Source organism: Leptonychotes weddellii, chromosome 16, assembly GCF_054177405.1.
Source record: "Leptonychotes weddellii isolate Sample4059 chromosome 16, ASM5417740v2, whole genome shotgun sequence".
Taxonomy (NCBI): domain Eukaryota; kingdom Metazoa; phylum Chordata; class Mammalia; order Carnivora; family Phocidae; genus Leptonychotes; species Leptonychotes weddellii.
In genome coordinates, this window is record NC_138384.1 from 4369029 (window position 1) to 4384136 (window position 15108).

The 15108-nt window shown below is 54.7% G+C and overlaps 1 protein-coding gene across 1 annotated transcript in view; it reads right to left on the reverse strand.

Annotated features, from left to right (window-relative positions):
• NECAB2 (N-terminal EF-hand calcium binding protein 2) overlaps nucleotides 1–15108 on the reverse strand; it is a 29336-nt gene that overhangs the window by 1236 nt on the left and 12992 nt on the right. Inside the window, exons 6-11 of the mRNA XM_081806318.1 lie at nucleotides 8969–9105; nucleotides 6478–6596; nucleotides 6246–6325; nucleotides 3233–3286; nucleotides 2281–2393; nucleotides 73–150 (exon numbers count right to left, since the gene is read on the reverse strand). Coding sequence (XP_081662444.1) covers nucleotides 73–150; nucleotides 2281–2393; nucleotides 3233–3286; nucleotides 6246–6325; nucleotides 6478–6596; nucleotides 8969–9105 — 581 coding nt within the window. The remainder of the gene's footprint in view (nucleotides 1–72; nucleotides 151–2280; nucleotides 2394–3232; nucleotides 3287–6245; nucleotides 6326–6477; nucleotides 6597–8968; nucleotides 9106–15108) is intronic.

Genomic DNA, 15108 nt, shown 5'->3' on the forward strand with positions numbered 1-15108 from the left:
TGATGCCCGAGGGCGGGGGCGCCTGCATCCCACCCCCTGACCCACCGCGCCTGGAGCTCACGCTGGGCTCACCTCCTCCACTCCTCCTCAGTCTCCCAGAACTCGTAGACCACGAAGGTGAAGCCGTCCGCCAGCCTCACAGCTGCGATGCTGAAAGAGAGGCTCCAGCTAGGGGGTGCCCCCCCCCCCTCCAGACTGGTCAGTTCAGGGAGTATCCCCCCCACCCATGACAGGGCCCGCCCTGCAAAGGGGCCAAGAAACACTCAATGAATTACAATGAAATGACACGTGCAAAGGTTTTCTGTTCATTTAAAAACCCTACCTACCTTCCTTCAAAAATAAAAGCATCTTCCTTTTGCCACGCTGTCCTCTAGAATTGTTTCATTTAATCCTTGAAACAGTCTCGGGAGTTGGAATTGGACCAGCAGTGGCTCGGGAAGGCCTGCCTGGGGTCAGTGGTCCGGCAGGCCCCCTACCTCCCCTTAAATAGGGCTGATCCTACCTGGGCCAGGGGAGGAGGCAGGGGGCTGCCTCCCCGAGCATGGCTGACCTGGCGGGGACAGGGGGAGGCTCTAGGATTCCACCGTCTCTAACCCCATCCCCATCGGGCCCCTTGGCTGCACTCCTGCCTTCTGCTTTCTCACAGCTCCGCAGAACAGAATGCCCAGCATCCCACGAGGAGGAGGATTTTGTCAGGGGTGGCCGTCCCTGTACAATCATGGGCCCTTCCAGCCCTAACCGCACAGGATCGAGGCTGCTGGTCGTAGCCTCAGTTCACTATGCTCTAGCCTCAAAGCACACGTGGGGCCGTGGGCTCGTACTCGGGGAGAGGACGGGGCACGCGTGTCCCCCACTGACCGGACGTAACCCTTCCCCCGACGCGGATGGCACAGCTTGGGAGCGATTTGGTTCACGTACGTTCAGTTACTGGGTGATGAAAGCCCCCGTGGGGACTGCATTTGTCTGGCTGACAACACACGGGTTGCTTGGGGGGGGGGGGGCGGGACGACACGCAGGCAGGCGTGGGGCACAGGGAGGAAGGACAGTCCTTCCCACGCAGGCATGAAGCTCCACTGCGTCCCACCTGCTCCCCTCCCCCTCCCACGTTCTCGCCCACGGTGAGCGCGCCTCCACTCCCGGGGTCGCCCCACCTGTATGTCAGCGCCTCGACTGCTAGCTGGACTTTAACGTGGCCCCAGAGGCCTGTAGGACACCCCCACCAACACACCTGACCTCTCCCACCCTTCTAGCTCAGCACACAGCACCATCCTCTCTCGGGTTTAAGCCAAAGGCTCTCCAACTCAGCCTTTGCCTCCTCTCTCCACCTTCCTCCATCCCAGCCACTCACAAGGCCGGTCAGCTTGGCTCCAAAAGCCACAGCACGGGAAGGCCTGCCCCTCTCCCGTGACTGCGGGGCCCCTCCTGGCCCTGGTCCCCACTCGCCCCTTCTTCCCACAAAGGAGACCAGACCACATCTGCCTTCTGCTCCAGCATCTCCCACACGGTCCCGACCAGCCCCAGTTCTCTCTGCTGGTGTGACTGTCAGGCCACACCAGGTGCTGGCTTTGTCCCCAGACTCGGCACCAGCTGATCCCTGGCCCAGACTGCCCTTCCTCAGATCCTGCAGGTCGGGCTGCTCCTCGCTCTGGCCTCAAGCACATGCAGCCCCTCAACCCAGAGCAAACCCTTCCTGAAGCCCCCCTCCAGGACCCTGCTTCCTGGCCCCGTCGGGAACCCCCTCTCTCTGTCTGCCCCTCTGCCTCCTAGAATAAATGCTCAGCAAGAGCAGGGGCCTGCTTCCCGGCTGTATCCCCAGGAAGCAGGGGGAAGGTGCCTGTGCTCTGGAGGCTGAGACAAGCAAGCTGGGGAGAGAGAACCGCGGCAGGGACCAGAGGCTCCGGCTGCTCCCCGGTGGCCTGGGCCAGCAGCCCTCGCTCAGCGCCACCAGCAAGGCTGAGACGTGGCCGCGTCCAGCCTGGGCGGCAGGGAGCAGAGGGTGAGGCCTGGGGGCGGCCGTGCACCCGGAGTCAACGCAGACTGCCCCAGCCCCTGGCCTGGGCCCCTCACGGCCCCTACTCCACTGTCACCTCCAGCAACCCCAGGGAGGAGGAGGAAGCTAAAGCCAGGGAGACAGAGTCCCGGCCACGTTCGCACGGCGGGGCAAAGCCCGGACCAACGAGGGGCTTCCCTGGGGCACGGTTTGTTCTCAGGGGGAGCCCGCCCTCCACCCCCAGGCCGAGGTGCCCGCGCCGCACCTCCCCCTCCCCCCAGCTCACTCACTGGAAGCAGTTCCTGGCCCCGGCGGTGCCCCGCACATACTGGCGCAGGGAGTCCACGAACTCGCTCAGCTGCTCAGGGCACACGGCCATCTCCTGCCGGACCAGCTGCAGGTGCTGTGGGACCCGGGGGGGGGGGGGGCGTGAGCGTGGGCCGCCCGCCCCCACTCCGCGCCAGCCCCCTCCTCCCAGGACCCCTCCCTGCCCCCTGGGCACATCTCAAGACCCGGCCTCCCCAGACCTTTCAGAGAGGACAGGACAACTTGGCCAAAATAAAATCAAAGAAACCCATAGACACACAGGCCCCTTCTTTCTTACACATGAAACTGGCTAAAAAGAACTAGGACTGGGCACCTGGGTGGCTCGGTTGGTTAAGCGACTGCCTTGGGCTCAGGTCATGATCTCAGGGTCCTGGGATCGAGTCCCGCATCGGGCTCCCTGCTCGGCAGGGAGCCTGCTTCTCCCTCTGCCCCTCTCTCACTCTCTGTCTCTCATGAATAAATAAATAAAATCTAAAAAAAAAAAAAACAAAACTTCCTGATCTCAGGGAATGTTTAAAAAAAAAAAAACAAAACTAGGATTTCAGAGCTCAAAGCTGCGTAACCCCACCAACGCAGGACAGCCAACAAGGGTGTTTAAAGAGGCTCTGCGGACGTCGGGAGCTGCCTGCAAGGCTCCCTGCTCCGAGATGCAGCCTCAGCAGCGCCCGGCAACCTCCACTTCTGCTTGAACCCGGGTTCTGGGGTCACTGGGCTGCTCACTTTGCTCTGAGCCCAACTATTTCGTCCAAAAGTAAACCAGCCCTGGGAGGGCTGGGTGGCCAGGAGCTGGGGCTGCGTCTCCCCTGGTGGTGGTCCCGGGGTGGGGGTGTCAAGGCCAGGGAGCTGCCGGCATCGAGTCCGGGCTCAGGCAGGGATGGGGCCACAGGAAAGGGACAGGAAGGGAGCAGGCCTCACCATGTTGGTGCCTTCTTCATCCGAGAGGCGCTGCTGAAGGTCAAACCAAAGGGTCTGAAACAACAATGCACAAAGACGTGTTGGAGACAGAGGCCACCTCCCCCAGGGAGGCTTCCAGGACCACCACAATGAGACCAGAGTGCCCAGAGCCATCAAAGAGCTGCAGCCTCTCCACCGCAAGGTTCCAGGGGCTCTGGAGTCCCCAGGCGGCTGGACAGGGCCCAGTCCACCCTCCATACACCGTGCTGGCTCTGCGGGGAGCTGGGAAGCCAGGCTGGGAGACCGACGGCAGACAGCCCTTCTGGCCTTGGCATGTGGGAGCACTGGGAGGCACAGAGGCCACCCAGACCTGCCCAGCGGGCATTCTGTTAGCGGGAGAGGGTAGTCTTGGGACAGGCAGCAGTGGGGGCTTGAGTCTCGAGTCCAGGATGCTGGGTTTTTGCCACAGCTGCTGGCCACAGCCCTGAGACTCCCCATCAACCGACCAATCACCCCGAGTCCTAACCCCTGGCGCCTCGTGAATCTGATGGGCTGGTCTGTTGCCCTGGCCTCCCACACGCCTTGAACTAAACACTTCGCCAATACATCTTGCTGAACTGTGCACGCTGAGGTAGGTGCTGGCCCACCGTAAGCCCCAAGCAAGCAGGACCCGCGTGCATACTGCTCACGACCCCGAGCCGGTGTCTAGAACAGGGCACCTGATGGATGCTCTCGCTGTTCCAGAGCACAGAGCCCTGGGTAAGCGCTGGAGACTGGGTTTGAAGCCAGGGTCTCTCTCCTCCTGAGCCACAAATTTGTGATTCTTCAACTTGGGCGCCTTTGCGCCTATCCCCGTCCATCCTCCACGAGGACAGCCTGCGTCTCCGGCACAGTCACAGACCCGGGTCCTTCCTCTCACACGTGGAGGAGGCACGAGTGGGAGACCCGTAGCTGGCTAAGGAAAACAGCGAGCGGTAATGGGGCATGTGACCTGTGCAGTCACCACGTTGAACTTCAGAATGTCTGAGCAGGGGGCCCTGCATGCTCCTTTTGCATGTGCCCAAAACGGCCTCGTAATTTCTGCAGCCGGTCCTGCAGAAATTCTCAGAAACACGGCTATGCTAGGAGCTTTACCGGAGGCCAGGGTGTGCCTGGCACGTCATTCTACAACCGCATAGGTGGCCCCTGGACGCAGGGGCTGCAACTGGTTCCCCTGGCTTCTCCGGGCCAGCAGGGCCGCGGAGGGCGGAGGGCGGAGGGCGAGGATGGCGGCGAGGGTGGGGGGTCTGCCCCGCCCCCTCCAGCGCCCCATCAGCCCCACCCAGGCAGAGCGGGCAGGAGCAGGTTGGCAGGCGGAGGGCCGGGAAAGCCCCGGCCGACCGGATTGGCTCCCGCCGGCGGCCTGGACCAATCAGAGGCCAGCAAGAGGGGCCCCGCCCCGTCTCCAGGACACCCAGGTGCTCTGAGGTCTCCAGCCAGCTGGTTGTTAAGGCGACCGGGTGCTAAAAATAAGCTTCAAAGAACCTCCCTGTGGAGGCGCTCAGAGTTGTTATGACAACCGGGCCTCAGGGTCCCGCCGAGCCGTTTTCCCACCGCTCCCACTCAGCGGCCGGCGTAACGGGAGGGGGATCCCACCTCGGCCTCCGCCCTGCAGGTGGGTAGCCGCCGCCTCCTTCAGGCTCCCCTCCAGGTCTGGCCTCAGCCTCCCTCTGCGTGGGGAGCCCCGCCCCCACGAATCCCTCAGAACCCCCAAACCCATCAAAGTACTTTTTTGCCCTTTTGCCAAAGATGTAAAAAATTCAGCGAGTAGGAGCCACGTAAAATGTCTGTAAGCGCAGAGCTGGGAGCTACCTGCTCCCGCAGGCAGGCAGGGCGCGCGGGTCCGGGTTTGGTATCAGAAGAGTAACGATTGCTACCAACTGCTCATAGGAGATGCTCGCCTCACGCAGGCTCTGGGCTAGGCCATTAAGACCTCATTTTCTTTAATCCTCACAACAACGCTGGGAGGAGGACTATCCTGAATACTTCTCTGTGGTTAGAGCGGGAATCTGAGGCTCAGAGAGGGTAAGTCACTGGCCCAGAGTCACACAGCCAAGTGCTGGAGCCAGGATTCAAATAGCAATCTGAGACCTGAGCCCATTGGTCAACCTCAAGGCCGCCTGTTGTCTTTCTGCCAACAAATGGTCATTGTTATGGGCTGACCTATTTCCTCTCCAAAATCCTATGTGCAAGTCCCACCCCTCAGCACCCGAGCACGGGACTATGTTTCGAAATAGGGCCTCTGAAGAGGTAATTAAGATGAGGTCCCATGGGTGGGCCCTGATCCAACTTGACCGTTGTCCTCAGATGGAGATCAGGACACAGACGCGCACAGAGGGAGGACCGAGCGAGGACACAGGAAGAAGGCGGTGTCTACGGCCCAGAAGAGAGGCCTCAGGGGACAGCCTCATCTCAGACTTCTAGGCTCAAACCCCAGGCTGGGTTTTCAGCCCCGCTCGTGGTACCGGTTATGGCCACCGTGGGAGACTAATGCGGTCCTACTCTGAGGACCTACTGAGTGCTGAAATGTTCTCTGAAGACAGGATTCTGTAGAGACTGTGCCATTTTCTATTACCTGTGGACGTGCCAAATCGTATCTGGTCATTCGGGATGTTTCTCATCTCCCCTGGGACGTCGCAGTCCCTCATCCACCACCTTTTGGCATCACCTGCCCAGGCCAGGCCCACCTTCGAGCAAAGCTGCAGGAAGCCTTGTCCCCTCGCCTTCCATGTCCCTGCTGACTCCTTCCTGCTCCTTGAGACGCCCCTCCGCCCCTCCGGGCTGCCCCCAGCCCTGGGACAGCTCCCCACCCCCCAGCACCTCTCCTTGGACTTGTGCAAAGGACATATTCTCCCTAGTCTTGTTCTCCATCCCCCCTTGCCCCCTGGGTGATGCCCTCTCCAAGGTCCCTGGCTCCTGTCCGGACTCCAGGCCCAACCCTACACTCACTGGATGCAGAGGACAGGGGAGAAGGGCGAGGGCTAGGCGGGCTTACCTTACTCTCCAGCCGTCCTATTAGTTCTGCCAAGCGGCTGATCTGGGCTTCCAGGCCCTCCTCCTTGGGGTCCGCAGTGACTAAGAAAAAGGAACGGAGATGCTGATGGTGGGCAGGGTGAGGCCTGGGGGAGGGGAGAGGCGCTCTCAGCCCTCCCAGTCCCACCTGGAGGCCCAGGCTACATCTGGGCCACCGCCAGGGCTCCCCACCCCAGGCCGCCACTCTCTCTCACCAGAAGGAAGACTCTTCCCTTGTTCTGAGGCCCCCAGCTTGGGGTTGGGGGCGTGGGGGGGCACAGCGCTTCCAGACCAGGTCTCCACCACGCCGTGGCTGGGCTTGCTGTGGTTCCGTCTGCAGTGTGAGTGGAGGAAACACACACATGAGGGAGGCCGCAGGACCCTGGCCGCTTTTAGCTTTGGCAAATATTAAGCACCTGCTGTGAGCGGAAATGTGCACAGTTGACCCGGTGGAGCCCCATCCCTGTGAGGCGGCCATGATGGCCTTGGTTTCCCCGAGGAGTAAATGAGGCCCACAGACAGGTGCCTTCAGCAAGACCACACAGCTAGAGGGCAGTCGGGATCCGAACTTCGCTACATTCTAGGACGACACAGCCCCGGCTCTGTGCCCAGGGGGTTCCGTTCCAGGGCAGACACCGAGCCAGGCTCCCACCCCACTGAAGTGACAGCTTCCCCTCCCTGCCTCACTGGGACAGGGGGAGGCTGGGTCTGTACCAGCTAGACAGCCCCCTTCTCTGAAAAAGGGAGCCCTAAGACACAGTCCAGAGAGGGCATAGAACAGCACAGAGAAATCTGTGCTCCCGACTTCAGCCAGGCCCTAGAGAGAGGGGCCAGGCCCCATGTGCTGTCCCTGCCCACTGCGCCCAAGCACACGGATGTACACGCAAGTGCACAGCCCGGCACGCCCTGGCGGGCACACGCGACTCACCAAGCACGGTGTGGGGCCCAACAGTGGGGGCTCAGCCAATGCTCAGGGAATGGCCAAACACCCACATGCAAAGAGATGTTGGAACACTCACCGCAGACACACAAATACACCCAGACACACACACACACCGCTGGGCACACCGCCAACACGCCCTGTCCCGGGCCGCCTTCCGCCTTGGTACGTTCCAGACTCTGTCTCCCACGACCCCAAAAGCTCAGCAAGCCTCGCTCCTGTGCAGCAGGGGCTACCCCAAGTCTTTGGGGGAGGGAAAGGCTGGTGGAGACTTTGAGGTGTCCATCCCGATGCTCCACAAACCGGAAGCAAACGCAGCGTGGCCCTCAGACCACAAATGTGCGCAGCGGGAGTCCCACAGGGGCCGCGGGCTTTGAACCAGTGGCTTTCGCTCCTGGACAGGGGAGCCTGAGGGGACCTGCAGCCAGGGGACGGATTAGCTGAGATTCGGGGCGGTTTGAAGGGGGAGTGCATATGGAGATGGGACTCCCCATCGCGAAGGGCCCCCTCTGCCATCGAGGTCCCAAAGGAAGGTCCCAGCATGGGGCCGGGCAGGTGTACGTGCTGACACATGATGGGGCTGGCACAGCGCAGGGAATCGGCCGCCGACTGCACCCACCAACTCCTGTCCTACAGCAGGAGAAAACCTGCAGCCTTTACTCCAGACAGTGACCAGAATATGAAGGAAGTCTCTGTGTCAGCCTCCATAGCTGGGGCTGTTCAATTTGGGGACCCTCCGAATCACGAGGCTGAGTGCAGACGGATGCAAAGCTGTGGGCTCAGCCACGAGGGACTCCAATCCAGCAGGCACGCTCAGGGGCCGGGGATCTGCATTTGACATTTCCCAGATAATGTGCCCGCGGGTACCCAGAGCAAACAAATTTTGGCACCAGCGTCCCTGAGCAGCCTTTGCAATCCTATCTGGCTGGGACCAGCCCTCACCAGCCACACACCACGTGCTTAAACCCCCACGGGACAGTCACGGCCACCCTGGCCACGGCCAGCCTCTGCCTGTGCAGATGCATGGCTGTGGTTCCTGTCCCCTGTTTCTGTGTCCCCTCGGCACCAGATGCATCGGCTGTTCTGGAAAGAAGGGGCAGAGGGGAATTGTCTCAACTTGGCACAGATGCTTTTCCTTGGCTTTTTGACATGCAAACATGGCCTGATATCACTTAAATCACCTTGCTTCTCTTTCAGTCCTGCGGAGAAAGTCAGGATTCAGGGCTACTCTTTCTTCAAGGCCTCTCTTTGCAACCCCAGTCCCTCCTTCTAACAGATGGAGGCAGGGCAGGCCTCGGGCTTCCCCAACACCATGCAAAAGCAGGTGCTGGGTTTTATAGCTACTTCACTGACGGCATGTGGAAACTTCTCTGGTTATGGTAACCATGTAGTTTCCTGAAATTATTTCCAGTTTTCAGAAGCAAGGCAAATAATAGAATAGTCTTGGGTAATAACGTAAGTGAGTGGTACAGGGATGTGGCAAATCGGTCAGACTCTAGGAAAGTCTTAACTCTCCGTGCACGTCCTGCACGCACCCCCAGCATTCTTCTGCACGTAGTGTCTCATTCCATCCACACACTCATTGAAAAGGTAGGTACAGAATCATCCCACTTTACAGTTGGGGAAATAGAGGCACAGAGAGGTGTAGCACCTTGCCCAAGGTCCCCCCAGCCCCCAAGCACACAGGGCCCCTGCAAGCAGCAGACTGCCGTGTGTGTGTGTGCGGACACAGCCCCAAGTGACACAGGGAGGTCCCGGGAACGCACCGGATCTGGCTGGTCTGCTCCTCGATGGCCTCCACCGCACTCTCCACGGAGCTCAGCAGCGACTGGATCTGATTGGCCGTCTCCTTCAGCAGAAAGCGTGTCACAAACTGGTCCACGTTGCTCCCGCCCTCGTACACCTGTGGAGGGAAGGGACGGGCCACAGATGGGAGAGGGGTTACAGAGGAACTTGGGTGTTGGGGGGGCTGAGCTGGGGGGGCACTTGGGGTTGGTGTCTCTGCCTTGCAGGAGGAAATGGGGACCCCAGTGCCTCCTGCATCCGGGGAACAGTAGAGTTCCTGCATCAGGGCACACGGGCTATGGATTCAGAGAAGATGTTTGAGCCCTGGCTTTACCACGTACCAGCTCCTCACCTCTGTGACCATGACAGCAGTCACTCTAGTATCTCTCCTGCAAGGTCATACGGAGGACTGAGTGACAGAATGTACGTAACATGCTCAGTGCCATGCCTGCCCCGTAGCGAGTACTCAATGAACAGTAGCTGCTATGATGAAGATGGTGAAGATGGTGGTGGTCATGATGATGATGATGACGACGAGGACGAGGATGATGGTGGGGATGGTGGGGATGATGGTGATGGAGGTGACGGTGAAGATGATGCTGGTGAGGGGCTGGTAGAGATAAGCACGCTCACTGGTGGTGGCGTTCCTGATGTTCTCACTGACAGGGACAAAGTGTGACAGAAGAACAGTACACAACCCTGCCCCTCCCTCCTCCTCCGAGGATTCCTTGGGCTCCTGGGCCTTCGTGATGCTACCCAGAAAAAATGCAAGAAAACTCAAAAGCAACCAGAGAAGTTCAACCGGCTCCTCTCAAGAAAATGCCAGAGACTCCATCTCAGCAGAAGGGGGCAGCAGGGAGTCTGGGGGGAACTGAGAGAGGGAGATTCAGAGGCCATGAGAAGAGGAATTCTGGGTAGAGCAGGAGGAAAAGGGTTTCCACAGATTTCGCTCTGTGGGCAAGACAGAATCTCCCCTTCTGTCAAGAGTCTGCAGCAAAGACATTTCTCAGGGCTTCTGGATCCAGCTGCGATCCCCTTGGCTTCAAAAGGCTTTACGGTGGAACTGAGAAGGTTCTGGCTTAGCCGGGTCACTCAAGGATGATAAGGGATCCAATAAGCACCGTGTTGGGGACGCTGGTCCCCAAAACGCTATGCAGCGCTCCCGCCTCCTATGCCAAGACCCCCCCCCCCACCGCCACCGAGCCAACTGCCCAGCACCTTGGAGGTCCACCCAGTCCCTGGCAAGGAGAGGGAAAACAGGGCTCCCAAGGACAGCAAATTAAGCCATCCATCACTCTGACTGGGAATTAATTAGCAATGAGTGCACAAGGGACACATGGCTAGAGACAGAGAGGGAAACAGAGACAGGGATGGGGAGCGTGGGGAAGACAGGCAGGCACACACAGGGAGGCGTGTGGGGGTGGACGTCTCGTGCCAACGCTGGAGACAAGCCCCGACAGAGAATGAATCTGTAGCAGAAGGTAGATAAGGCTGCCGTCACCTAATGCATTTCAGTGACTGATTACCCTCCCTAGCAAACGGCTGAAGCCACACTCAATCCAGTGATCAACGGGCCCTGGACAAATGAATGGCCAAAAAGATATAATGTTGTAAGAATTTAAATGCAAAGAGAGAGAGCCTGCTAGAAACCATCAGGCAGAAAAATGAGCTGTAAGTGTGTTAGAAGCACCCAGATCCGTGGCTGAGGTTGCAAAAGATCCATGAGTGTAACTGGTTGGCTGAATTCCAGAAAGACGAGTTATTTTCCAAGGAGTGAAAATGCAGCCTTTACAGATCTCTCCTCCACCACAATCCATGCCTCAACCAGGAGACCAACTCCACCGATTCCAGAAGGAAAGGGTCAGATCCGGGAATGCTGTACCAGGTGGACACACAACAGGGAGACCCTCAGAAACCTGCAAATCTCTGACATGCTACCAGATGAGCGCCTTTCCAACAAACTATGCCTAGGAATTTCCCCCGAAATATCTAGGGTCGAACCTCAGAAAGAACTCTTGCTTAGGGGAATCATGAAAAGAGCAGCAGTGATAGCTGCAATTAAATTTAAAGTTACAGAGGTCAGGAAAAGAAAATATTAATCATAGCTTAATTTTGATCACACCGGATTATGTCAATAAAGAGGGTAGAAGTATGGAACAAATATCTGAAGATCTCAAATTCTTTTAATTCCACAAAAAGGTATAGGAAGTGTTTTTTATGAGCTAGGTATAAAAACGGGAGGAAGCGTGCTCACAAAGCTCCTGTTTTCCAGGTGGCCAGTGGAAAATGAAAGCTACAGTGTTTCCCTTCGAAATCACAATCAATGCTATTAACAAAGCTGACCATCAAATGGCAAACCGAAGAACAAAGGAAGCACGCAAATTGGGAAGCATAAAAGATTCCAACAGCAGTCAGAGCAGACGGATTATAACCATAAAATCCAGCAGAAAGCAGCCTCAGCTCCCTCATGTAAACACGCAATCCCAGACTTGATGAAATGAGAGCCACACGGAGGCACCTCTAAACCAAAACAGCACAAGAAGATTAACAAAGTCAAGTCTGTGCAAAGAATCCTGCCACCAAATTTGGTCAAATCAACAGGACAAGTCACAGTATCACTCGAAGATGCCGTAAACATGGCAATGGAGGGGCGCCTGGGTGGCTCAGTCAGCTGAGCATCTGCCTTCGGCTCAGGTCATGATCCAAGGGTCCTGGGATCGAGCTCCTGCTGAGCAAGGAGCCTGCTTCTCTCCCTCGGCCTGCTGCTTCCCTTGCTTGTGCTCTCGCTCTCTCAAATAAATAATAAAAATAAAAAATAAAATAATACAATATATGTTAAAAAAAAGAAGAAGATAGCAAGAGGGGAAGAATGAAGGGGGGGAAATCGGAGGGGGAGACGAACTATGAGAGATGATGGACTCTGAAAAACAAACTGAGGGTTCTAGAGGGGAGGGGGGTGGGAGGATGGGTTAGCCTGGTGATGGGTATTGAGGAGGGCACGTTCTGCATGGAGCACTGGGTGTTATACGCAAACAATGAATCATGGAACACTGCATCAAAAACTAATGATGTAATGTATGGTGATTAACATAACAAAAAAATAATAGCAAAAAATAAACAAACATGGCAATGGGGACTCAGATGGACACAGCCACTTCATAAAGCAATTTTGCTTTATATCCAGAGCCTTGTACTGCTTATTCTTTGACCCAGTAATTCCACTTTTTTTTTTTTTAAAGATTTTATTTATTTATTTGACAGAGAGAGACACAGCGAGAGAGGGAACACAAGCAGGGGGAGTGGGAGAGGGAGAAGCAGGCTCCCCGCTGAGCAGGGAGCCCGATGCGGGACTCGATCCCAGGACCCTGGGATCATGACCTGAGCTGAAGGCAGTCGCTTAACCAAATGAGCCACCCAGGTGCCCAGTAATTCCACTTTTGATCATCCATCCTTAAGAAATCATGCAAAATGTGCATAAATGTTTATGTCCCAAGATTACAGTATTACTCATAATAGCAAAAACCTGGTAATAATCTAATATGCCCCAAAAAGAAGAACAGTTCTGGACAGTTTTAATAACGTGGGGAAAGTGTTAAAGATATTAGGTGGGGAAAAAAGTAAAACATAAGTTTTTGTGTGCACAGAACGGTATTAAGTATATTAAAGAAACACACACGGGGACAAAAAGGCTCAGAGGTAATAAGGTAATAAACTAACAACAGTGGTGAGGAACGTTGGGAGTAGAAATTTGAAATTCTTCTTCATACTTTTCTCTATTTCCTGAATTTTGCAAGTTGCACATGTAACATTTATATAATAAAAACATAACCAAAGTCTACAGGCATCAAACAACATGGCCAAAAATACAGTTAGGGAACACATTAAAAATACAGAGATTAAGTCATTTAGTGTGACAAATTAGCTCGTCACTGTCCCAGAGGACAGATAAATTGGACAATAATAAACACGAATGGAAAGAGCATTGCCAGGAAAGTGTGAAAGTCTTCAAAACGGACAAGATTATTACCGGGTCTCCTGCCTAGTACACCCTCTGGGCTAAGTCTTCCCTTGTTTTGGAGCTACTCTTAAAACTCTGTAGAATGTAGAATAGGGATGATATTGCAAATAATTCTCATCTACAAAAGCACACATGAATGTTGTCTGGACAAGGGTTGTCACTGGGGACGGGTCAATTCTGCATTTATTCACAAAGTCATCCCAGAATTCCTGGTTGCTTCTGTACATGGTGTGGATTCTTTGAATTTTCCTCTGAGCTAGCTCTGGCATCTTACCTGTCCTCACATTAATTCATGAGTCCTTTAAATATTCATATTCCTTATACAGGAAGTAGAAAGTGAAAACGAATAACAAAAGTAATTAACTTTGATTATTGAGTCATGGAAGTAAGGTCAAAATTAAATCATGAAAACCTTTTTAAATAGAGACAACATGGTAAATGATATAAAGATTTTGCATGAAAAACTGTATACACAAGCCAAGTATTTATAAATGAGTGACGTGAACTCTGTATTTCTGGGATTAAAATTACTGAAGAAAATTCCTATCTATGGAGACAAAAAAAAAAAAAAAAAAAAGCTTTAAGGCCTTAAGTGATTTTCTCAATTTTGAAACCAAAACTTAAGAAGGAGTGACTGGTGAGGGGGATGCCTGGGTGGCTCAGTCGGTTAAGCATCTGCCTTCAGCTCAGGTCATGTGCCCAGGGTCCTGGGATCGAGCCCCGCATCGGGCTCCCTGCTCAGCGGGGAGCCTGCTTCTCCCTCTCCCACTCCCCCTGCTTGTGTTCCTGCTCTCGCTATCTCTCTGTCAAATAAATAAATAAAATCTTTTTAAATATCTGTAATAAAAATAACAATGTTGGGGTTGACAAAAATGAGAGAACGCATGCATTTTTACATCTGTACGAGACACATGGTTTCCCCTCTTTAGTAATACACACGTCCTAACACAGAAGGGACAGCCATTATCAAATTTCCTATTCTGGAAAGTATGACCCACATCTGCCTCTCGAGCATCCACGAGGTCATTATCAAAACAACTCAAGCACTGTATCATGAGGAAATCACACCGTGTGAGAGAAGCGGGGAAACCCAGGGGGCTGCTCGCTTCCATCCCCAGCACAGTGAAGCCTGGAATGAGCAGGGATGCAGCAGAGGTCAGGGAGATTGAGGGAGGAGGTGCCGCCCTCCGAGAATCACAGGTGCAGTGAAAACATCCAAGGTCAAGCCTGATTATCAAAAGAATGTAAGCAATGCACACTTCATATGTGGAAAAGAGCAGCAACCACCAGCCTGGGCAGGTAGGAAGGAGAGAAGGCCCGAAACTGTAGCTACAGTAGGAAACATATCAGGAAATGTAAAGACACTTGTCGAGGGGCTGGTTATGAGAAACTAAAACAGGTAAACTGGGGCGCCTGGCTGGCTCTGTTGGTTAAGCACCTGATTCTTGATTTGGGCTCAGGTTGGGATCTCGGGGTCGTGGGATCGGGGATGGAGCCCCAAGTCAGGCTCCGCGCTCAGTGGGGTGTCCGCTGGGCTTCTCTCTCCTTCTCCCTCTGCCCCTCCTCCCCCCTGCTTGCTTGCACGCTCTCTAAAATAAATAAAATCTTTAAAAAAAAAAAAAAACAGGCAAAAGTGTCAAACAGAAATTTTCTAAAATGTAGCACAACAGGACAAAAATTAAAACAAGACTAGAGCTATAGAAGCAGATGTTTTGTTCAATTTAATCTGCATGAAGTGCGTGTTTTGGGTCAAAGAAGCTTTTAGATTTAAAAAAAATAACAACATACTCTGCATGACAGATCGCGAAGCTGAACGTGTCTGTGACCGTTTTGTTTAAAACTGCACTAAAATGGACATAAAAAGTCCAGCACTTAACTGAACCCAGGATTGACCTCAAAAACCTATGAAAAGACAGCCCCTCCCCTGCGGAGGACCTTGACCCCAGCCTCCTGGATAAATTCTTTCTATTTTTGAATAGAAAAAGGATTCTGTGGCGGAGAAGCTGATTCACACACAGCAGAATCTTCAAGCCCACCTAAATTCATTCCCGATCAAGTCCGAGAGAGACCCAGGGAACGCAGCCCTGTGACGGAGGGATAGGG